The sequence below is a fragment of the Camelus dromedarius genome, chromosome 9, assembly GCF_036321535.1.
Source record: "Camelus dromedarius isolate mCamDro1 chromosome 9, mCamDro1.pat, whole genome shotgun sequence".
Classification (NCBI taxonomy): Eukaryota; Metazoa; Chordata; class Mammalia; order Artiodactyla; family Camelidae; genus Camelus; species Camelus dromedarius.
The window spans coordinates 34,990,832-35,014,527 of record NC_087444.1 but is presented as its reverse complement, the minus strand read 5'-3'; the positions used below and the strand labels follow the sequence as shown (position 1 = coordinate 35,014,527).

Below are 23,696 nucleotides of genomic sequence, written 5' to 3'. Positions count from 1 at the left end.
GTCAGCTACTAAAATCAATTTCTGTTCACCCTCTTATACAGCATGGCAGCAATTTTGCCTTAGAAAATGAGCCTAAATGACTCTGGAGGCTACAAAAGATTTTTGTTAGAAGCAGGAATTGAAGATCCTGTTAGGAAGGTAGAAGCCAATTTTGTCCGTATGTGGGTCAAACTATTAAATGTAACAAATGCCTGGGTAGTCCCATGTTCTTATATGCTCAGTAAACATTCCAGTTTATCAAACGGTGACAAACTTAAAAGCCTGTGGCATTGCCTTATTTCTTAGACTCTGGGAAAACTTTTAAAGTCCAGATCATTCTACTAAAGGTAGACCTGAATCTGGTGTGGTTTCACGTTTGCCCCCTGATCCTACCTAGGATCCCTAGGGTGACCTTTTCCTCCTTCCCTGCCTAGCTTCAGAACCACTGCATCCCGGCTCCTTCCTGTCCACCCTGGAGAAAGGTTCCCTTTCTCACATCAGTGTGTTCTAAACATGGCAGCCAAATCTCAAAAACTTCAACACACTCCTGTGGTTTAAAATACATCTCAAGCTTTGAACTACGTATTTCACACTTTTTATTCAGTTAGGTGTAACAACCATCTGACCACTTTGATTACTGCAATAGACAAATAAAACTTGGTTCCCTAGTTTTTTTCCCTGTACTTTCTTTTAATCTCAGAATCTTAATGTATCTTGAAGTGACCACTGATGTGGGCGCTTCTATTTATGTAGAATAAAAGCTCGGCTCTACATCAGCCCCAAAATTTCCCCTAACTAGTTCTTTGGCAGGCAGGTAGGTGGATTGAAAATGGATGCATCTGGTAACTTTGAGGCATTGTAACATTATGAAGTGGCCTCTGGGATTTAACTGACTTAGTTTTTGTTGTATGTTATTACATTGTTAAATATGTGAACATTGGTAGTCCATATCGTACATTAGAGAACTCTTAGGGAGATTCCAATATCCAAGTGACAACCGTTAATCAAATGATTAAGTACCTTGAACACTTACTTTTGGGAAACCTGGTTCTATCCCCACTAAACTTGTGGTCTGATGTACTTAGACCAACTGCAGAGTAAGTGAATGTGTCTCTTATGAAAAACTGCTCTAAGAACTTCTTCACAGATGAAGAATCTGGGGCATTAACCAGGACCCAGGTCTTCTGGGCTCAGTTGAGAGTTCTCACTACAGCTGTCTGTTTTAAAAGGAATGAGACTTTCATAAAAGATTCCAAATCTAAGATAATTCTCAAGGCAGCTTCAATTGAAGACTGTCTTAGCTGCTTCTGAAAACAATGGATCGCCACTCCCAGTCAAAAATGACTAGAACACGGACTTAAAAACCAAGCCATTTAATTGTGTCTTTGAAGGTAAACAATATATTGAGCTGGAGCCCAAGCCCCAAGAATGCCAGAGCGACGTGTCTGAGAGGTCCCGTGGGGTGGTACTCTCGAGTCCAGAGGGTCAGACCTCAAGGTGTCCCAAGGCAGACAACTTACGAAATTTGTGCATTCCATCCTGCACTTTTGCAGACTGCCAGAAACAGATCCCAAGTCTTTTGAGATGGGGAAAATTCAACTCCTGGTTTTATAGGTAAGAGAATGAAGAGTACCAAAAATGTTACATTTACTTGTCTTCTCTTTTCTCACATAGAGTGAGGCCTGAGCTATCACATCCCCACCTCACAGCAGCCTAAGCTGCAGTTTAGGTACAAGATTAGTCCCTCTATCCAGAGAGTTCTCATCAGTACAGCTTTTTAACAAGCGCTTACAGTGAAAAGAACCCTCTGGCGGCACACTGAGTTAGTTTATAAGGTTTTAATTTACAAATTAAAAAGCTACATGTTTTACTTTTTCTCTTTTTTCTCTTCTTTCTTTACATCACTCTTTTCCTTATCTTTCTCTTTCTCTTTGTCATCTTTTCTATCTTTCTTGCTGTCTTCTTTTTCCTGCCCTTCTTTCTTCTCTGCATCCCGGTTGGCGATCTTGTTGTTGATGAGGTTGTGCAAGGCGACCACGGAACGGATCAGTGAGGCCAAATACACAACCACCATCTGGTCGTTGGTCTTCAGGTAGAAGGCCTTGACAAACTCCTGCAGGCTGACATCTGGCAGCAGGTTGAAGACGTCCTGCAGCTGGTAGATGATCTGGTGGTTGATGGGCAGCTTGCCCGTGGCCACTTTCTCCAGGTAGCTCCTGATATCCAGAAGCTTAGAGTTGAGTCCCTTCAAACCATGGACCTGGTTTGTGATCCGCTGGGAAAGAGTGCCCACTGTAGTGTCTTTGATGTCTCTGTAGTAACCCATGAGAAAGGCAGGAAAACACATCAGTGTATTATCACACAGTTTCTCACATTCTAAGAAAACACCCAGTTTTCCAAAAGAAAAATGTTACTTCTCTATATGATTAAGATTTGAGTATCAACTGTCTTAATTTTGTTTTTATTTGGAGGCATGTACTTCGTCTTTCTCATCACAGGGCATTTTTCAAAAGAAAAAGAACTAAAATGAAGCCATTTTCACTCTGGAAAAAAAAAAAACCAGGCTCTCTACTTAAACTTCTCTGTTCCTAAAAAGGGTGGCATTTTCTCCACCTGCATCTACAATGTTGTGAGAAGCTTTTATATCAGTTAGCAGTAACTTTTTGAACTGGAAGGAATCTTATTCTTTGAGAACATCTCTGACCCTTTCACATAAGTCAGGGTTATGTAAGTGGAGTATTTTAAAATAAAACCCCACCCCAAGATGCAGGAAACTGGTTAGCTACATTCACTGAAAAGGATGTACATTGGAGGAGCACTTGCTTGCTTTTATTTTTCACATCTGTTCCTGTCACTGTCAGCACGACAGTTTCCGGACAAGGCGTGCTGCCCAAAGTCATAAGTCGTAACTCAGGACACTTTAGGGATGATCCGCGACAAGAACCCAAGCCTCTGTACTCCTGAGATGGCTGTCTTCCCTACACCGAGCAGCCCCTTGGGCTGCTTCTGATTCTGATGCTAAGTCTCACCGTAACAAGTGTTCCACTCCAACTTCCTCGGCTTCCTCTGCTCCAATTTCACTGGTCACATGCTCAAATGTTTTTGAGGTTGGGGTTCCATCCTGGGAGAGGAGACTTAATTAGTCATTTACTTACAAATGAACAAACTGGCGCATGTTCATTTTCACGCCTTGATTCTTCTGCTTTTAAGTCAAATCACTTTGTGGGTGCACTATTGTGTTTTCCATGGCAAAGGTGGGTAAAGTTTGCTTTGAAAGCTTAGTCTTCTAAGCTAAAGTCCCAGTGATCCTGCTCAGTGATGAGCTGTGCTGGGGCATCATCATTAGCTTGTTTCTGAGAACAATCCTGATATTCTGTCAAGCCTGCAGCAGGGATGGACACTTAGGGAAGTCTCGGTTAGGCTGAATTTTATGGACTATAATAGTTCATTCAAAAATAGGCAATATATGGAGTATCTGTACTTGAGGCAAGCTCATGTGAGAAAATGTAACTTTTAACCATCTACTGTCCCTTAGATCAAATGATTAGAGCACCAAAACAACGTAGTCAGAGTAACTGACTTGCTGGTGGCCGGAATTAATCAAGGAACCCATTAGTGGATGTGGTTCACTGTATTACCTAGTGACCTCTTGATGGGACTCAGGAGAAACTTCTCAGATCTTGTGCCAGAAGAGGCTGTATACTGCCTGTAAAGTCTGTAAAGCGTCTGCAAGGCAGGGCAGCATAGCAGTGAGCGCACAGACTTTAGCCAGACTGCTTAGGTTCAAAGCCTGGCTCTGCCATGAATGTAATAAGGGAGCTGTGAGACTTTGGGAAAGTTACTTCACTTAAACAAGTAGTATAAACATTAGTTGCTATTATTTTATCCAGGACAGTAATGAATCCTGAGATGGCATTTTCTTCTTGGCTTTGTATGCTACGATGGTCAGAGCCTTTAACAATCTTGCAGGACTTCATGGAGTGTCTTTTCAGGTACTATTTTTTCCTTGGCTTCATCTTATGACTGGTACATCCCCTCCGTCATGTTTCGTTACGTGTGTGTGTGTGCATGCTTGCATATGTGTGTGTAAGAACAGCTTCAAATTCCTTTTTGAAAGAAGCAGGGAAAAATTTAACTTAAAACAACTGTATCAAGACCAGGGATGAAAGCCTTATTGCATCTAGGCAAAAATTTGGATCTAGACTCTCTGGTAGCAAGGCAAAGAGAAACAGGAGGCTAGAGCTCAGTGCAAGGAACATTTGTAGGGAGCTAACTTAAAATAGCCTTTTCCAGATTTTAAAACTGAATATACGGACAACTGTAAGGAAGAAAGACAGCCTTCAATCTTCCCTCCAACTTTTGACTTTGGAAATTCACGACTGAACTCTTTGTACACCCTAAGTGCAAATATTTTATGCTCCCAACAAAACTCATGTACAGTTTCACATCAAATCCTATCCTAGAATTTGAGTTCAATTTTCCTGGAAAAATAGAGAAAAGCCACTCTGGCAGCTCTTCATGTCTATACCCAAGGCACAAGCTCATGGACGCAGAGCAGGTGATGAACGCCATGGAGCTGACTGTTCAGGTGTCAAGACACATAGACAGGTCTTGCCATCGAGCTCCTGGCAGCTCTGACTTACTCTATTTGAAAACCTAGGATTTAGTCTATAGGGACCAGAAATCTTTAAGGAGAAGACTGTCACAGGAGGGACCAACAGTGGAAACTGTACTAGATTAAAACAAGCTCACCAGGCTCTGCATTCACTTTACTGAGACCATCTCTGGGCAGTCATTTGACTGCTTTCAACTCCATCTGTAAAAGCCTCAATTTCACTTGTAAAAAGGGGCTTTAGATTTCTTTGGTCCTCTCTATACCTAAAACTTGGTGATATCAAACTGTTGACAGAAGTCAACAAGCTTTTCTTTGTTACAAAGTATCTGTTGACTTGAAAATGGGGGGAAAAACCCAACTGCCCAAAAAGTAGCAAATCTATTCTCCTAGGTTCACAGCAAGATGACTTACATCATGAACTTCTTCCACTGAAATATATGCTTCCGTGGGCAGTCCCAGGTCCTTTGGTTTCACGTCTATAATGACCAATACCTGGCATAAAAAAACATCTTAGCAGACCATCTCACACTGAACACATAAGGAATAATTGCAGCCATTCTGATCGTAACGATTACTGAAGATTTTTCATTCATTTTCCAGATACGAGCCAGAATTTTCACAAAAAAAAGACTTTACATTTCAAATTATCATATCATTTGCTCTGCTCTTCAACCCCATCCATTAACAAGCTGAGTAGTAGTACAGTGGGCTACCAAGCAGAAGGAAATTACAGTCAATACAGCCAACATTTTAATCCCAACCCCATACTTAAAAGACCTTCCTAACCACTCTGAATCTCACTTTTCTCATTGTAAAGAAGATAACAACCCCGTATAGTTATTGAGAGGATTAAGGAAGATAATCATATACCTGGCACTTAGCAGATGTTTACTGTAATTTACTAAATCCATTGGGTTACTGTATACTACACGTAACACTGCAAATTAACACAGGAAGCTTACAGAGAAAAAGTGGTGAAATGATTCACTACCCATATCCTTCCTAGAATGCACTTTTACTTGAGTTAGCTGGCAAAGACTATCAGTCAAGAGTTTTAGAGTACACTTACTGAGTTAGGGCAGTATCGTTTCATGAGTTCATTGATGGCGATGTCATTCTTGTGTAGTTTAGGGCCTGTGTGGTACCACCCAACTATTCTTTCTCTGGCTGGGAAGGAAAATATTAGTGAGTTTGAATTGTTACCTAAAGATCTATATAATTCCCTCAAAAAGGGTAAGAACTACACTAGTTATGTTCCGTACCTTTTTCAAAAATTCTAGACATCTAAACCTTGACATACTCATGAAATCTAAAACTCAAATAACAGATTCTCAGAAAAAAAGCAGTGAGGGAAATCCAGAGACATCTATATCTCAGACTAGTTTAGGAGATCAGTCATACATGAAACAACTAGAAAACAATTCCAAGGCAATATATAAACAAGTGCAAGTTCATGTCACATAGATTGCAACTGTGAATGCTGTGGGAATACTCATTTTCAAAGCAATGTGGTTGCTGTAATGAAATAAAATGAAAATGTAACAGAAGGAGATATTTACCCTAGTGGTACTAAAACTCTGGGGGCAGGTGGATTTTATTTGATCATTCTTTGCTTTTCTGCTGCAGAGAGCTGGCTTTCTCCCCTGAAACCTAGGTGGTCTAGCTGGCCTTAAATTGTTACTCTAGTTTCTCATTTATTCTATCTCATTCCTTTACGACTATTAGTCATAGTTTAGCTAAGTGAAAGGGCCTTTGACATTAAACAGAAAAAAGCAAATACTTAGAAAAGGCATCAGGAACATGTATGAGCATTTACACACACACACACACATCAATGCCATAATGCCACATACCATTGACCTTCTTAAACATTCCATACATGTTTTCCAAATAATCATGGTCTAAAAACCAGACAGAATCATCTTTGTCGTCTTCATCAAAAGGGACTAAAAGGAAAAAAAAAAACAGTTTAGGGTGCTGGACAGAACTCTAAGGAGTTCACATTCCTTATACAACTGTGGACTCCAAGGCCAGATCTAATCCATGTGTTTGGTTTGTCTGACATAGTATTAAAATTATTTTTGAGTTGCTTTATTAAAACCTGGGAGATTTCACATACAAATCCAGACTTCCAGGTTCTCTTGAAAAACTGGAAGGTCCAGCAATAACTGGCTAGAGCCAGAGGCCACCTCCTTTGAAAAGGACACATGTCCTTCAGTTTGCTAAAAGCTCTATCACTTCCTAATACTTCCCATCTGGCAAATTACTGCCTGATCCTTTTAGACACTGGAGTTAGGGATCTCTAGTCTAGTGGCCATGCCAGCAATTATTCTGTTCTTTATTATTGTTGCTTTAATCATTAAATATATGGATACCTTCTTGTAAAGATTCATGAAACAGAGTGAAAAATAAGGTCTTTAGCTCCCCCTTGCCTACCCATAACTACGGTTAATAGTTTAGTGCAGGGGTTTGCAAACTCTATTAGCTGCCTATTTTAATTGTTTTAATATAATACAGCTATTCGTTTGTCTACATACTGTCCACAGTTGCTTTCCTGCTACATTGGCAGAGCTGAACAGTTGCAGTGGAAACCGTATGGCCTGCAAGTTTAAAACACTGACTATTCAGTTCAGTGCATGGCCTTCAGCCTCCCTTTTCTTCACTTAAGCAATTCTGAAATAGAATCTCTTGGTTGTAGTAAAAAATGGAGACCACGGAAATTTCTTTCTTTTTAAAAGTTAACTGACATTTTAACCATACTCAGAAAAATATAAAATTTGTCTATTTATTTTTTTAAAAACTGAGGTATAATTTACAAATTTTTCTTTTACCTGCAAAACTGTTGGATACATCAAGTACTTTCTTTTGCCATGACCCCAAAAGCACACCAACAACACGCTTCTGGTTTCCAACCTTGCCTATTCTGAATGAGAAAACAGAAGGTCAGTCTGGATAGGTATAGACAGAAATGGACCCAACAATAAGATACTCAACGGGAAACATCAATGGTACAGATACAATTTAGCTTAGCTGGGAACTAATCCCACTAAGCAAATGTAATAGGTTAGTCCTTAATAATTAAATTCTAATAAATATGATGGGTAATTCATGAACTTTGTACACTGGCAGTTTTGCTCACTGCTGACTGAAAAGTAATACATGCTTGGGAAAAGATCTCAAACTTTATAGAAATTTTAAATGGGGAAAATGAAAAATCCCTGGATCTCAAGGTTTTAAGTTATATGGTTGGTGTCTGAAAACACACTTAAGTTATATTACCACACTTAATTTTTTTTTCCTTTGCAGCTTACCTTTCTCTTTTAAACTTTCCCCATCTTCTCTAGCCTCAAAATCTTTTCAGGGATAAAGATGCTGAAGTATAACCAGTTTTATGCCAGCTTGCAACTGTTCTCTGTAACATCTATTCTGTGTCAACAAGTCCCACTAGATGTTATCATTCTTTGTACTTTTTAGGGGCTCAGAAAATGATTCTCAACCAGAGGCATGTGTGTGCCATTTGTGGTTTTTCTGAATGGCTTAATTACGCAGAAGCTGGAAGTGAGCTGGTGACTAAGCGTACTGGGAGGAGTGCTCAATGAGTGAGGAAGATTACTTTAGAATTTCTATCTCCCTATCAAAGCTCCTCAGTGACTTTGTGCTATGGAGCTACAAGTACTTCAATTATACAATCTCATTTCATTGGTCTTCATGTAGGATTCTCCTTTAAACACGAGCAAATGTGACATACAGAAACAATACAATTCTATGTTCAAAGGAAAGACAAAGCCACTGTGAAATGAACTACAATTGCTTAAAGTTGTGGCTTTCACACTGATTTATCTGTATTTATCTAAACCTATGGTTTGGCAAATTTATAAATACTTACTATATTTAGGGTTTGGATCAAACAAAATTAAGGATTCTGTATTCTGGTGGTTCTGATTTTTTTGAAAATCACCATTCAAAGGAAACTTCCAAACTCATGGGCTTTTCTTTTGGTCTACAAAAATCCATTTGTGCTTTTAAAAACCCTACAATTGTTATCTGACACAGCAGCTTGCATTGTCTGCTGTACTACGCTCTTAACAAGTGTTTGTTGAACTTACTGAATAGAACTGAAATGATGCCTGCCCCCTTAGCACCTCCACTAATGGGAGAAAAATAGTAATTATTGTACAGTGGGAAAGCTCACATATACTGTTAGGTTAAGGGTCCTACAAAACAGTGGAACTGAACTGGGGGCCCTAAACCTCACAGAAATCTTGAGTTTGTTTTTGGCTCTGGTTCAGTTAGGAGTTGAACAAAGCAAGTTGCAAGAGAATGGACACAGCAACTATGGCTTTACAGCAGATGCTCCCAACTGGTTCTTTACAGTTTTCCAATTCAAGTAATTATCGCGTAAAACTTACGAACACGTGTATCAGGTCCAGCAGGAGGAACAGCTCAAAAACAAGCAAGCGAAGTCGGAAGAAACATCGGTGGGATGATTTATTATCTTACTCATTAATGCTAAAATCTCCTAGTCTCATTTTAAAAGAAAATCTTTACAACTCATCTACGTTTTAAGGTATCGTCAAACCAGATTCCCACTTCGAAACTTTCACAAGTTAAAGCCACAGGTCTTCCAGGGAGCCCTTCGGGGCGCTGAGACCAGAATTTCGGTGACAGCCTTCCAAGGTAAAAAAAGGCGAGTCTGAAGGGCTTTCCCACAAGACATCAAGTCTTTTTAGCGAAAAGGGGCGGACGAGGTGATAGATGGGCATGAGGCCTGGGGATCAGGGCCAAAAGGAACCTTGGTTCCCATACTCTGGCATCGTACGGACTGGGTAAAAGGAACGAGCAGCCTAGTTCCTGGAGTGCCGGCTGGGGGTCGGGAGGGACGATGCCGGGTGACTTGGGCTTCGTGAAAGGAGATTGGTCTGGGCCCCTCGGAGACTCAGGTCCTACCCCGGCCCATCAGCGCCCCGCAGCCGCCGCGCCGTCCCCAGCGCGCCCGTGACTCAGCAGCGGCGGCGCCGCGGATCCCGGTAGGCCGCCCCATGCCGCCCGCTCACCGGTTGAAATGATCCACCACACTGAGCAGCACCAGGGGGTGGACCACCACTTTCTGCACCGCCAGCTCCGGCATCGCGAAACACCCCGCCCGCCAGGCCCTGCTCCCTACGACCCGCAAACACCGGCAGCCCGAGGAGCGGCGACTCTCTGGGATTCTCCAGGCCCGGCTCCTCCTCTTCCGGCCGGGTCGCCGCCGCGCGGCCCCTTCTTCCGCTCCCAGAATGCCGCGCGCGCCGGCCCCGACTGTAGCTCCCGTCGCCACTGTGAGGAGAGCAAGTGCCCTGAAAGGCGGGACCCGCCTCGGCTGACTGACTGCGGGTTTCCCAGGTCTTGAAAGCTAACGGGATTCTGGAGACTGATAAAGGTTGACCTCCTGGTGTTTGGCCTGTACCGTCACCCGCGGCGGCTTTATGCCTCAGTCAGTGCCTTCCTAGCTGTCCGCCCCCCCCCGCCCCCACCTGAAGACTAGAGAAAATACTGAGAAAAAAATGTAAATAGTAGTAACTAATATTTCCACCATTCAAAAAATGTTCACCTTTGCTTCCAGTCAGAATCCTCCAGAACTTCTTAGAGGAACTAACTTTTTATTTTTATTTTTTATTTTTTAGAGGAACTAACTTTAAATATCAAGCATTAGGGCATGCTTTTACAGTAGGTTTGGTAATTTATCTCATCGTCATTTTATTGTCAGGGAATCTTTACTGTGGACACTTAGCAAATAATCTACCCGTCTGTGTTTTCTACCTGTCTTTATGTTAATAAGGGCTAGAAGAATGCAATTTGTGCCTAGAGTCAGATCATTCAGGTTGATTTTCAAATAAAAAAGTTGAAGAAAAAATGAAAAGCAGTAAGGAAATACGTTTTCTCATTTAGCTGGGAAAGAGAAAAAAGAGCACTAAAAGGGGAAACGTAAGAGACGAGGACTTAAGCTTATTTGCAGAAGGAGGCAAATGACTTAAAATTCATACAAGTTTATATTTCTGTCTGACTTTAAGTTGCTGTTATTTAAACAAAAACAATTCTTCATCAGCTTGAATTGTTGAGTTATTGTTTATCCTGTCTTTGAACACCTTTTATCTTCTCTCTATCACTAGAGGATCTGACCTCTCTGAAGAATGACCAAGTGACTTTTGCTCTGAATCTTAGCCTCTTTCCAGTATAACCAGGGGGCTTTTGATATTCTTTCTGGGTCTTACCCATCACTTTCTTCATATACTCTTCTTACTTTTGGGAACACTTTGGATTTTCCTCATTTCTTTTAATATTTGTGATTTGGCTATCAGAAGATTGCTGCTACTTCTTAAGACAGTAAAACTTTTAAATTAAGAAAATTTAAGTCAGCCACATTGTGTGATGTGTTAAAGCATGCTTGTTGGTATTTAGTGCCTGTCAAAGTAGACATTTTTGTTTTGTCTTTTGTATGGTGCTATTCTACACGGAGTAGACATATATCTGTTACGAAAAGAGCTTGGAAGGGTTTTCCCCCTTAATTTTTAAGATCCAAAACTTATTTTGATTTTTTCTTATGTGTCAAATAAGGCATAAGAATTGGAGTCTAAAGGAAGCTTTTTTGTACTAAAATATATAAACAGTATAAAGAAGGCAACGTGAAATCACAGGGAAGGTATTTTCCATGGTGCTTTCTTTCTTTCTTTCTTTTTTTAATGGAACTGACTTGAAATCATAACTGATCTAGCCACTGCTGGGGCTGAATTCATTCAGAGAAGTGCAGGAGGAGATACAAGAAATCCACTTCTTTTGTTCATTTAATTCTGGACCTAACTTTAAGAGGATCTGATGAGAGCATAAGGCTATTACTTTCCTTTGACCATCTTTGTGTGTGTGTTTTTTTTTTTAAGATGTAGTTTTATTTTATTTATTTTTAATTGAGGTATAGTTGATGTGCAGTATGACGTAAGTTACAGGTGTACTATATAGTGATTCAAAATTTTAAACAGTTATACTCCACTTACAGTTACTATAAATTGTTGTCTATAGTCCCCATGTTGCACATTATATCCTTGTAGTTTATTTTGTACAAAGTAGTTTGTGTTTCTTAATCCCCTACCCCTATGTCTTTCTTTTTTTTTAATGTTAAATTCTCCTTTTTCCAGGTTTCTTGAGATGTAATTGACATCTAATGTGTAAGTTTAAGGTGTACAATGTGATGATTTGATACACGTATATACTGCAAAATGATTACCACAATAAGCTTAGTTAATGCTTCCATCAGCTCACATAATTACCATTTTTTTGGTGTTGTGAGAACATTTAAGAGCTACAATATATAATACAGTATTGTTAATATAGCCACCATACTGTACCTTCGATCTCCAACTTACAATTGGAAGTTTGTTCGTTTTGATCACCAATTCCTGCTTTCCCTACTCCCAGCCTCCGACAACCACTATTCTATTCTCCATTTCTGTGAATTTTCAATTTTTTTTCAATTCTACATATAAGTGAGATTATCAAGTTGTCTTTCTATGTGACATGTTTCACTTAGCCTAATGCTCTCAGTGTCCATCCATGTTGTCACAAATGGCAGGATTTCCTTCTTTTTTATGGCTGAGTAATATTTGTGTGTGTGTATGTATGTATATATACACACACACACATACACACACACATAAACACACACATCACATTTTCTTTATCAGTTCATCAGTCAGCAGACACTTAGGTTATATCCATGTATTGACAATTGTGAATAATGCTGCAGTGAACATGGGGGTACGGACATCTCTTTGAGGTAGTGATTTTGTTTCCTTTGAGTACATACCCAGAAGTGGGTTACTGGATCATATATTATATTTTTAGTTTTTTGAGTTTTTCATTTGTAGACATTTTGATGATAGTCATTCTGAGAGGTGTGAGGTGATATCTTGTCATGGTTTTGATTTGTGTTTCCCTGATGATTAGTAGTGTTGAGCATCTTTCATGTACCTGTTGGTCATTTGTATGTCATCTTTAAAAAAAAGTCTATTCAGGTCCTCTGCCCAATTTAAAATTGGATTAGGTACTGTAATCCCTTACCTCAAATTCTTACCTCATGTGAAGGTGTTTTTGCATGTGGATAGTTGTTCAAATTGATGTTTCATAGGGGAGGAATCAGTGCTAGAATTCCTATACTACTGTTTTGTTCATGTCATTCACTCTAATCCACATTTGTCTTTCAATTTAGGGGAATAAGCCCCACAGACACTAGTCATCTTGAAGGAGTTCTTATTTTTGTAAGGTCTGGAACATGGAATAAATGTCCTGCAAGTATGACAGCAATACTTTGAACTCTGTAGCCTCTATTTATCATCTTACTAGATTTGGAAGAAAAAAAAAAGAAGGAAGATATACCACCTTTAGCCTAAGCTGTATTCTTTGTTGGGGTTCAGGCATCCTTGGGGATGGACCACCAGGGTAGGACCACCAGAACTTTACTTGCATGAGTCACTGAGAAACCCTGAATGGAACTCATCTTAAGAGTCAGGTAGACCAGTTTGACCCAGAAACAAACCTTCATCTTTATAGGGAGAACATTGATTCTTGAGATAGTATGAATCTGCCACTCAGATTTACCTCTCAGTTTAACCCATCATGGACTTATATCTGAGTCCAGAAAGCCATGTTGGATAAGCTTTATGAGAAAATTGAAAGAGCTATTTCATAAAAGCTTTGTGAAACATTTTGGCACAAGTGGGAGCTCTGCTTATGGTACTTCTCTAAGAGAGTGTAACCAGAAAACGTGAGGAGACGCCTTCTTATGCACATTGCAGTTTTAGCCCCTTGAGGCACCAGTACTTGAACAATAGTGGTGGCAGGAGGCTAGTCTGTAGGAGTTGGTAGTGTCTATCAGCGTTAGTAGGCCTGGGGGTTGTTTTGACATAGAGCAGGAAAAAATAAAACCAAGGATGCTCGTTTCTTGTATGCATGTACAACATCTCTGAGTTTCTGAGAAACGTTTGGGGTGTGAGAAGCTTAGTAAAGTCTTGCAGTAACAAGTGGAATGCAATGGCCAATGAAACACTGATTTTATGTGTATATAGGATAGTATTACGTATTCAGCAAAGACTATCTAAAAACATCTCACTGCCTATTGCAAATTTCATACATAGCTCAAGTCCTCTGTCGGTCATTAAAAAATATTTTTCCTAAGAGGAGTCCTTTAACTTTTCTTTAATCATCTCATAATAAAAGTAAGAAAATAGTTTAAAAATTCTAGTAGTATATTAATCAAAGTTGATGACATACAAGGAAACATTGGGGAATGAAAAAGTAAGGTTTTTAGAAGTAATGTGTACAAAGGCAAAAAGCATTATAGGGATATATATGTGTGTCCTGGACTGTGATTATGTTAAAATGAGATTATCTCTTCTAATGGAGGCTATTATATATGTGCATTGGAGGTAATCTTTGGAGAATTATTAATATCCTTCCTGTCTCTTGCCTGTCCCATACAAAACATTTGCTCTAGTTTTTGGAAGGCTTCCATCTGTGGGGAGGATGTGGGTCAAGAAGAAGTTAGAAAGAGGTGATATTTACCTTCCAACATGCAAAATTGGGTTATTCAATAAGTGAATACCTTTGAAAATCAGGACATTGTCTTGAGAGATAATTTTCTAATCTTTTTATTCTTTTTGTCTCTACCCTAGCTTGGAGATTTCAGTTCATAGGGTCTTCATGTAGTTTAAGGAAATGCCCCACTCACCATGAAGGCTTAGCCAGAGTCAGGAAGAATGAAGAAATGAAGTGAAGGAGGTAAAAGAAAACCCCACTCCTTTTCCTTCCAAGGGAACTGACGGAAGGAGATGAGCAAGGTGGTCAGATGTGAGTGTTTTGGTTTTCCTTTCTTTGAGCTTTGTCTCCTTGTCTCAGAGAGCGGGAAGTGTGCTGGATGAGTGAGGGTACTAAAAGGCAGGGATGAGTTCTTTGTACCTTGTTTTGGACTCAGGAAGATCATAGATTGCCCTGTATCTGCCTGGGCACAGTCACATTGATTTGACAGCACAGTGAGGGAAGTGGAGTGAAGGCATTCACGTTTGACTGCCTGAGCTGCTGTTGGTTCTGGTATGGCATGGACAGAACCCATGAGTGGCAAGTAGGGCAGATCTGTGCTCCGCACTAAATCCTGTAGCACAGGATGCCTGATTTGCTCTTAAACAGTATACCTCAGAGGTGCTGAGATGGGGCCGGTTGGTCTGGGAGCATTCCTATACCAGCTTAGCCACAAGGAAGAGTCCCAAGTATACCAGTCATGAAATGTTCTTTGGAGGCCAGCAAGGCCCCCAGCAACCAGGCTGTAGGTGACTGTATCAGAGACCAGCAGATACTGGCCAACATACATCCAGGGACCAGCACAAGGAGTAGGCCCCTTTCATCCATTGCTACCAAGTCTTGTACACCCCACACCTCTCTTGTATGCCAGCAATCTTAGGGAGAAAAAGGAGTTTAGGAGAAAGCCACCTAAGTGATGGAAACTATTCTAAAGGGACTGTTTAACTTAAGCCAGTTTGGACCTTTAATTTTTTAAAAGTTATTTTCCCCATGTTGATCAGCGTATGGAGGGTTGTGAAGGAAGGTTAGTTATAGACAAAAATAAGAGTACAGGTTCTGGGCACATTTGAAGGTCAAATTAAATGTGAGTCAAATTTGTGATCCCCCATGTCAGTAGGTACTGTAATCCCCAAACCCTGCACTTTCTTTTTCCTTAATGGAGACAGTATGTGGAAACTAGAGTAGTGTATCTTGGGTGTGAGGACAAAAACTTTAATTTCTGGGGAAAACTTAGTTGAGCCACCCTGAGTTTTGTATGGATTTTCTGTAGTCACGTATAATCTGGCTGATGGTGATAGGCAGTTTATTAAAATAACTTATGCGTAAAACTCTTTCCTGCATTCCAGATCAGGACAGACTTCTGTCCATAGGATCTCTCCCCTCAGATGCCCTGTGTCCTACAAGCCTCTCAAGTTGAGCAGGATAAAATTGAATGAACTTGCCATTTTTCTTCCAATGGTTGCTTTTTCTTCTGTAGGAGCTTAGCAGATGCTAAATCAGAAACTTAGTGTCTTAGTCAGAAACTTGCATGTTGTTCTAGATTTTCCATTCCTTTTTCACAAAAATCTGATTGGTTAATCAGCCCTGCAAGTGTTTTAAAAGGCTCGTCACTGTCTGGCACCTGCCTGCCCTTCTTGCTTCCTTACATACCTTGTGAACACCAGCCAGAGTAATGATTTCTCTGGTGTGCCATGCTCATTCATGCTTTGTGACTGTGCATATATTATCTCTCAGCCTACAGTGTTCTTCCTTCTCTTGTCTGCGTATAGAACCTCTAAGTTGTCCTTTGAGTCCTTTGAATTCAGTAACCTTGGTGAAGACCTTGGCCCCCAGGACAGTTAGATTCAAACATTTGGCACATGGTCTGTTCTTGCACTTATCATTTTATTCAGTCCCTGATTATTTTCAGGTTCCCACAGTAGAATGAGAGGCTCAAAAAGATAGAGATTTTGTACTGTTCATTTTTGTATTGCGCAGTGGGTTAGTGCCAGACACATAATAGCACCCAATAATAAACACTTGTTGAATGAGTCAAATTCTTGAAGCCATGTTTTTAGAAACTTCTAATAATTTTGTGTTTTACTTTTGATTCTTTACAGAAGATAGGTAAACTAACATTTATATTGCTAAGAGATCTTATGCAGAGTCTGCTGACCTTTCAGTTGATTCTGAATGTTTTTAATGTTTCTTTACTTTTGAATAAGCCTATATGCAAAAATAATGGCTAGTTTGCAAACATGGCCTTCAATTTGTCTACTACCTTCTGCTTAAACTTTAACCTCTTCGAAGGTGTGCTTTGTTTTGCCTCATAATGTACAGTGATGTGAGGTTCTTTATAAGTGTAAGACATAAGAGATACTAGTTTAAAAAAGTACTCTATGAAGGCTGAAGTATTAATATGAAATATTACTAGATAATGCTTCAGAAAAAAGCCTGGAGGGAAATAAAATTGGTAACGGTTGCTGTCTTTGGAAACAATGAGTAGTATATTTCTTTTTGTTTCTTTTAACTGTTCTAGGTTTTCCAATTTTTCTGTAGTCTTCTTACTGTTTTTTAGTAGAAATCATTGGAAATAGGTTGTCATATTAGCAGGGCAGAAGAACATAGATGGTTAGTAGTGCCGTCTCCACAAGCAGACAGACTTGTACAGCAGACAGACTGTTTCCTCATCTGTAAAAGTATATAATGATACACTTACTAATGTTCCTTTGTTAGCCAGACCATTTTTTGATTCCTTTATCTTTATCTTTTGTGTATTACTGTAGATTTTTGCTTTGTGGCTACCATGAGGCTTACACAAAACAACTTGTAGGTGTAAAAGTTTATTTTAAGCTGATAACAACTTTGATCACATACAGACTACCGTTTTCCTCTCCGCTACACACATTTTATGTTTTTGATGCCACAGTTTGTATCCTTTTATATTACCTATTCATTAGCGAATTATTGTAGCTACAGTTATTTTTAACACTTCTATCCTTTAACCTTTATACTTGAGTTAAGTGATTAACACACCATATTTCAGTATTAGAGTATTCTGAATTTGACTGTATGCATACCTTTAACCAGTATGTTTTACAATTTCATGTGCTTTCATGTTACTAACTAGCATTCTTTCATTTCAGCTTGAAGAACTCCTTTCAGCATTTTTTTTTTGTAAGGCAGGTAATAGAGGTGATGAGCTCCCTCAGCTTTTGTTTGGCTGAGAGAGTCTTTATCGCTCCTTCATTTCTGAAGGACAGCTTTGCCAGGTAAAGTATACTTGGTTAGAAATTTTTTTTTGTTTCAGCATTTTGAATATACCACCTCACACTTTCCTGGTCTGCAATGTTTCTGCTGAGAAACCTGCTGATATCCTTGTAGGGGTTCCCTTGTATGTGAGGCATTTTTTGTTTCTTGCTTTAAAATTTTATCTTTGATTTTTGACAGTTTTATTATAATGTGTTTTGGATAAAATTATTTTGGATTGAAATTTTGGGGTAACCAATGAACTTCATGAACTTGGATGTCCAAATCTCTGTCAGATTTGGGAAGTCCTCAGCTGTTATTTCTTTAAATATGTTTTCTACCCTTTTTATCCTCCTTTCTCCTTTAGGGACTCCAATAATGCACAGGTTGTTTCTTTTAATGGTGTCCCACAATTCATGTAGGCTTTCTTCATTCTTTTTCTTCTTCTTTTTTCTTTTTGTTTCTTTGAATGAGTAATTTCAAATGATTTGCATTCGTGTTCACTGATTCTTTCTTGTGCTGAGTCGAACCTGCTGTTAAAAGCTCTCCATTAAATTCTTCAGTTCGGTCATTGTATTCTTCATTCCAAAATTTCTGTTTGGTTCTTTTTTATGTTTTCTATTTCTTTGTTGAAACTCTCATTTTGTTCTTGTATTGTTTTTCTGATTTCATTGAATTGCTTATCTGTGTTCTCTTGTAGCTCTCTTAGTGCCTTTAGTGTAACTATCTTGAAGTATTTGTCAGGCAGTTTTGTATATCTCCATTCTTTGTGGTCAGGTGCTCGAAGTGTATTGTTTCCTTTAGTGGTGTCATGTTTCCCTGATTCCTCCTGTTCCTATTGCCTTGTATAGATGTCTCTGCATTTGAAGAAGCAGTCACCTCTTCCAGATTTTATGGACTGACTTCAGAAAGGAAAGACCTTCACTTGTGTGAGAAGGCAGCCTGGAGTGTGCTATGGCCCTGAGTAGTGATGCGGGGTGCTAAGTGTAGGGGTGAGTAGTAGCTCTGGGTCCAAGGATGTGTGTCTTGTTGGCTCAGGCAGCTGAGGTCCACCACATCAACAATTGCATGATCCCTGGTGAGAGCTGTGAGGGGTCTGCAGTAGCTGCAATGGCTGTTGAGGTACTTATGGTGCCTCCAGGTCCAGTGGCTAGGACCAGGGCAGGTAGTAGTTGGTGGCCAGAGTAGTGGTATATGCATACTTGGCTGCAGGGGCTGGCTGCAGGTGCCTGGGTGGTGGCTGGGGCCTGCTGCAGACATACATGCCATGGTGAGTGCTCGGGCTAGCAAAGGAGGGTGGGGCCAACTGTAGCACATGAGCAGCTAAGGGGACCCTGGCTGTTGGTATAGACCTATGTGACTATGTGGGCTAGCTGTAGGTGTGTGCATTAGCCAGACCATTTTAATTAAGAACTGTGCTTTAACCAGCTGAAACAAAGGGAAATTCATTATCTCATGTAACAGGCAAGTTCAAGGGCTCCACTTATTCCAAGAGCTTAAATGTTGCTTCTTTCTCCTCTACCTTTTGGCATCCTTCAGTGTTTTGGCTCCATTTTCAGATGGACTTTCTACTAGTGGTTGGGAGACATGTTGATAGCTACATACAGTTACAGGTTTAAATCTTTAAAGGAGAGGAGACTTTGAATTCCCAACTTTTATTTATGAAATTTGATTGGCCTTACTGGAACTCAGGGCCAGTCCTTGACTGCTGTGCCCAAGGGAATTGAGTTCTCAAATGTTCAGTTTAGGATCAGTTTGGAGATTGTGCACCTGTGAAGGATCAGCCACCATGACTAGATGGAGTGGAGAAGGAGAAAAGGAGACGTTGTAAATGAAGTAGGGGATGAATGCTTAGGCAAAAATGAGTCTATCCTGTGATATAGAGAGCTTAGCGCAGTTCTTGGAACATAGTAAGAACTTAGCAGATGTTCCAGACATGGTTATCATTGAAGTGTAGGGTCATCATCATTATTACATATTGTAACAGACTATAAGAATTTTGTGTTTTTATTAACTGGTATTTGTATTTTAAATAATCTAGCAAAACAAGAGTTGAAATTCATCTTTTGCATTTGCTGAGTATTTCTTTATCCTTCTTTTGCCTCAGGTATATTTAGTTTATGGAAATGTATTTTTAAAATTCCTTTTTCTAAGTGTATTGGTGATCATTTTGATTTTTCAAAGGCTAATTATTATAGAAAGACTGGTTTTGTTTAAAGCAGTTTCCCTTGTTTTATGCTTTACACAAGTGATGGCCTTACATGTTGGCCCTAGATAGCTGTATGATTGTTATTCCTCTTGTTGTTGTCATATTTCATTTAACTGCAAATTAAAAAGAGCTAAAAAAATTACAGCAATTTCTAGTTTATATCCAGGAAATAGAACTCTCCACAGGAACCCTTGCATGGTACAAATATGTTAGAAAACCATTTTCCATTGTGCTTTGAAAGCCTGTAAGGAGGCCACAGTGGAGCACAGTTCACCTATCTTGGATGAGGCCCAGAGAGACTGCGGTGTGCAGACCATAGGAAATCTCCCATCTGAAGAGTTAATTTTCTTTCAGGATCAGTGTTAGTGGCTGCTGCGATTAAAACAAGACGCTTTAAGATTGGTACAGGCGCACATAACAGTTGATTATAAAAGAAAACCCAGGAGGCCAGATTTAGCCTTTGGAGCTACTTTGGTTTGAGCCTTTATTTTGAATTTACCTCTTCCTTCAATTGCACATGTTTTCAGCTTTATTAAAAAGAATTCATTAAATTAACATAAGTAAGCACACAGTTTAAAATGTCTTGAAGTCTGTTTTTGTCTTTTGTTTTTATTCTGATTCTTTTCAGAGCCATTCTTAATGACTGTAAAATTAAGCATTTTTTTTCTTTTTCTCTGTTTTTGCCTGACTTTTAGATGCAGCTTTATGAATGTATTATCAAAACAAGTACAAGGTTTGAAGACAGATAAAACTTTTCATCTTTTAAAGGACAGAGATATTTTTACTTTTCTTATTTTCTTCAGGACAATAAGTCAAAGAAGCATTTATTTTTAATTTGAAAAGCCAGGACAATAATATTAAATAACTACTGTTGGAAGAAAAAAATCAACCATAATGCTAACCTTGAATGTAGCAACTAGTTTTAGTTTTGTATTTACCTTCCAGTTTGGGGCACATACACACATTCTTTAGTTAAGACTGACGTTTTAATGCAACTAGAAAAACTGTTAAGGAGAAATTTAAGGCAAATTGTATCAATTTGAAGTTGGTGTACTTTTGCTTTATGAGTAGAGCAATGTTTGTCAAAAGTAAACTAATTTTTTTGCTTTCTGGAAGAACAGGAAAGGGTAAAACTCTTTAAAAAAATCAGTACACTGTTCATATAACTTGAAATTTTCTTCTTTTAGACATGGAAGTCAGAAGAGAAGTAGGCGTTGACCTGGGTTTGTAATAATACTTCATTGTCACTGACATCCCCTCAGGTTTTCCAAATTTCTGCAGTTTGTTCCTGCAGGTACCTCTTACCTCCTCCAGCCAGGACCTTCAAGCTGTCTTCTACATTGCTGGTGTTCTTTTTTTTTTCCCCAGTGTGAATTGCTTATGCTATGTCCTTAAAATCCTTCAAAACCTTTCCAATGCCTACGAGATAAAATCTGAACTTTAAGAAGGTATCCAAGACTTTTCCCCACCTGGCCTCAACCAACCACTCAGAGCCTCATCTCCGATTGCTCTGACCTGTCAAACCAACCTGAAACTCCAACCATTTAATCTGTTTCCAAAAGAATTTGCTTTTCTCTGTGCTCATCCTGTTCCCACTTTCTGAATTGCCCTTGACCCCTTAAACACTGGAATTTCTAGGTCTTTCCCACCCTTGAGAAAGGCCACACTCAGTAGTTCATCTCTTCTGTTGGAATTTTCCTTACCTTCCCTAGGCAGTGTTAGTTCCTCTGTCCTGTGGTTCCTCATGGCACCTTGTGCATATTTCTATTATACTGCTCATCGTTCTTCATAGTAGTGATTCATTTGACATGTATCTCTTTAGTACTAAGGTACATGTGGAGACCAGGATCATAACTTAGTCATCTTTTTATCTGCACCTAACAAGGGTCCTATAGCTGTTAAGTGTATTGTGTAACTTGGGTAGTATGTTACACAGTACATCCATAATGTGTTTGGTCAGTGGTCTTTTAGCATGCAGTATTCTCTGTAGTTTCTGATTTAGCCCCCTGCTATACAAAAATAAAACAACACAAAACAAAACCAGACTCAAATAGAATGAGCAAAGCTCTTTGATTAAAAATTTCCCATCAGTGAATGTAATGTTAATTACACCCATTGTTTCAAATATAAATGAAATATGATAAAATCATTCAAAACCAAATGATGTATTTTGGGTAGCTGTAATTTTTCACAAGGTACTAGGTACAATTTTAGGTTAGTGTCAGGTAACCTATTCACCTTCATTTCTCTCAATACCTTTTATCATAATTTCTGAAGCTCCCCTTTGTAGTTTGAGTTAAAAGTCCTGAGGCAAGCTCTTCAGAAGTCTAACACCTGCTTAGGGCTGAACTGGCAGGGGGAGAAATTGAAAAGCAGTGAAGAGTCTTTTCAGTAAAGTACTTAGCATTTTAAATAGTAGATGTTTGAAAAAATAATGGTAATAATAGTATTGGAAACTCTCATACCATCCCACGCAGAGAGAGGAATGTGAAGCTGTTTAGTAGATTCATACTTTGAGTTCTCAAAACCCTTCATTTGCAAAGATAGTTCAAACTTGATTTTGATCAAATTAAACTACTGAGAATGTGGACTTTTCCTTGAGCACAGATTTATACCTTCTCTTTTAAAATTCAAACCCTTTTCCTTCTGACATCAAAGAGAAAGGATTGAAGGCTTTTAGAATCTTATCCTAAGATACCAGAAGAAAAAAAAACCCTGGGATAATGGTTATAAAATTAGGAAGGGAGTTTTGAAATAATTAAATTTTGATTCTCATCTGCTGCTGTTTGATATTAACTATAAAGTACCACGTTCTAGGTTAATGAAAAAGTTTTAAAAAGGTGCGTGTACTTTTTAACCCTTAATGTTTTTGTATTATTCCTATGAATTTCTGCAGCCTTTTACAATTCAGAGTGGCAGACTTTTTGAGGTTACATCTCTTAATTTTTTATCTTTTTGCTTCTGTAACTGGAGGAAATTATTTAATTTGTTTTTCCAGCAGAGGGAGACATCTGACCATGAACGTGGTATTGCTACTTGCCAGGAGTATTCTGTAGCCCATTTTATCAATATACATAAAAAACTCAATGTTCAAATTAACTAGTTCAATAAGTAATTTAGCTCATTGATTTTTGGGCATATCCTAAGTGCCATTACAAGCTACGGATATTTTAAATGCCATTACCTAATAGAAGGAATGTTTTAAGCACCTTTTATTGATTTTATTACTGCTTTATTTTGCTGTCTTGGTTTAAAATCATTTTAACCACTCCGTAATCAAGAAGAAATATATCATTGGTGAAATACAGTCAATTTCCTAAAAACCTTTGACATCGTTAAATAAGGAATTACAGTTGTTAAATCATGTCAGGCAATAACTGAGAGACAGAAGAGATATAAAATTTTGAGCAGTGGGCCAGCATACCAGTAAGCCATGTTGACCTCTAACATTCAGATTCTGCCTATGACAGTCACACTTCAGGTTTGCTTATGGCTTTTACATCAGTGAAAAAGATTTAAAATCTCAGGTAGCAAGGAAGATGGAAGAATGATAGCAAAGTATAATCCAGAGGCAATTACAGTGCTTTTAAATGACCTCTTGTGACTTTTGGTGAAAATGATTCTCTAAGCAATTTTTAAATTTCATTTGCTTTACTTGCTGGATTATAGTTTATTGATATTCTGCATAAGAGGGAACCAGAGCTCACAGAGGTTTTTACCACTTCCTTCTGCTCATTTGATTTTATATTAGCAGTATTACTGAGCTGATCAGCTGGTAGACAGGGAATATGGTCTGTACACTGCTTAATCAAAGAAGTGTAGAAGTGGGTAGTGAGCACTGAAGCTTGATACAAGCCTGCTAATGAGTTGATTGCATTGACATTTGATGTAATTTAACTACAGAGTGGCAAATATCAATACCTGTATATGATTTGGCAGATGATTGTCGAACTGTGATTAGAAGTTTAGAATGATTCCCGGTAAAAGACCACCTGGCAGTAACCCAAGAACAGAGAACTCAGTTTTCCCCATTAAATGGAATAGGTCCAGAAAGTCAAGTGT

At 39.0% G+C, this 23,696-nt stretch overlaps 1 protein-coding gene and 1 long non-coding RNA gene across 2 annotated transcripts in view; one reads left to right on the top strand and one right to left on the bottom strand.

Annotated features, from left to right (window-relative positions):
• Window positions 1-1,336: 1,336 nt before the first annotated feature.
• On the bottom strand, window positions 1,337-9,834 carry PSMD7 (proteasome 26S subunit, non-ATPase 7). The gene is made up of 7 exons (XM_010979207.3): window positions 9,649-9,834; window positions 7,426-7,517; window positions 6,448-6,540; window positions 5,664-5,761; window positions 5,006-5,086; window positions 3,009-3,100; window positions 1,337-2,291 (listed from the first exon to the last, which is right to left on the bottom strand). Exons 1-7 carry the CDS (start codon window positions 9,720-9,722, stop codon window positions 1,847-1,849), a joined length of 975 nt encoding a protein of 324 aa, XP_010977509.2. The 5' UTR covers window positions 9,723-9,834; the 3' UTR covers window positions 1,337-1,846.
• Window position 9,835: 1 nt separating this feature from the next.
• Window positions 9,836-23,696, top strand: part of LOC135322027 (uncharacterized) — an 843,225-nt gene continuing 829,364 nt past the window's right edge. Inside the window, exon 1 of the long non-coding RNA XR_010382274.1 lies at window positions 9,836-10,067. This is a non-coding gene — a long non-coding RNA (uncharacterized LOC135322027). The remainder of the gene's footprint in view (window positions 10,068-23,696) is intronic.

Excerpts from the sequence above, each read along its gene's own strand:
- PSMD7 (XM_010979207.3), bottom strand. The coding sequence starts at position 9,722 with ATGCCGGAGCTGGCGGTGCAGAAAGTGGTGGTCCACCCCCTGGTGCTG. Across the intron at positions 6,541-7,425 it reads TGTATCCAACAGTTTTGCAG|TCCCTTTTGATGAAGACGAC; the intron begins GTAAAAGAAAAA and ends TTTTCCTTTTAG. Across the intron at positions 2,292-3,008 it reads GGAGTGGAACACTTGTTACG|AGACATCAAAGACACTACAG; the intron begins GTGAGACTTAGC and ends GGGTTACTACAG.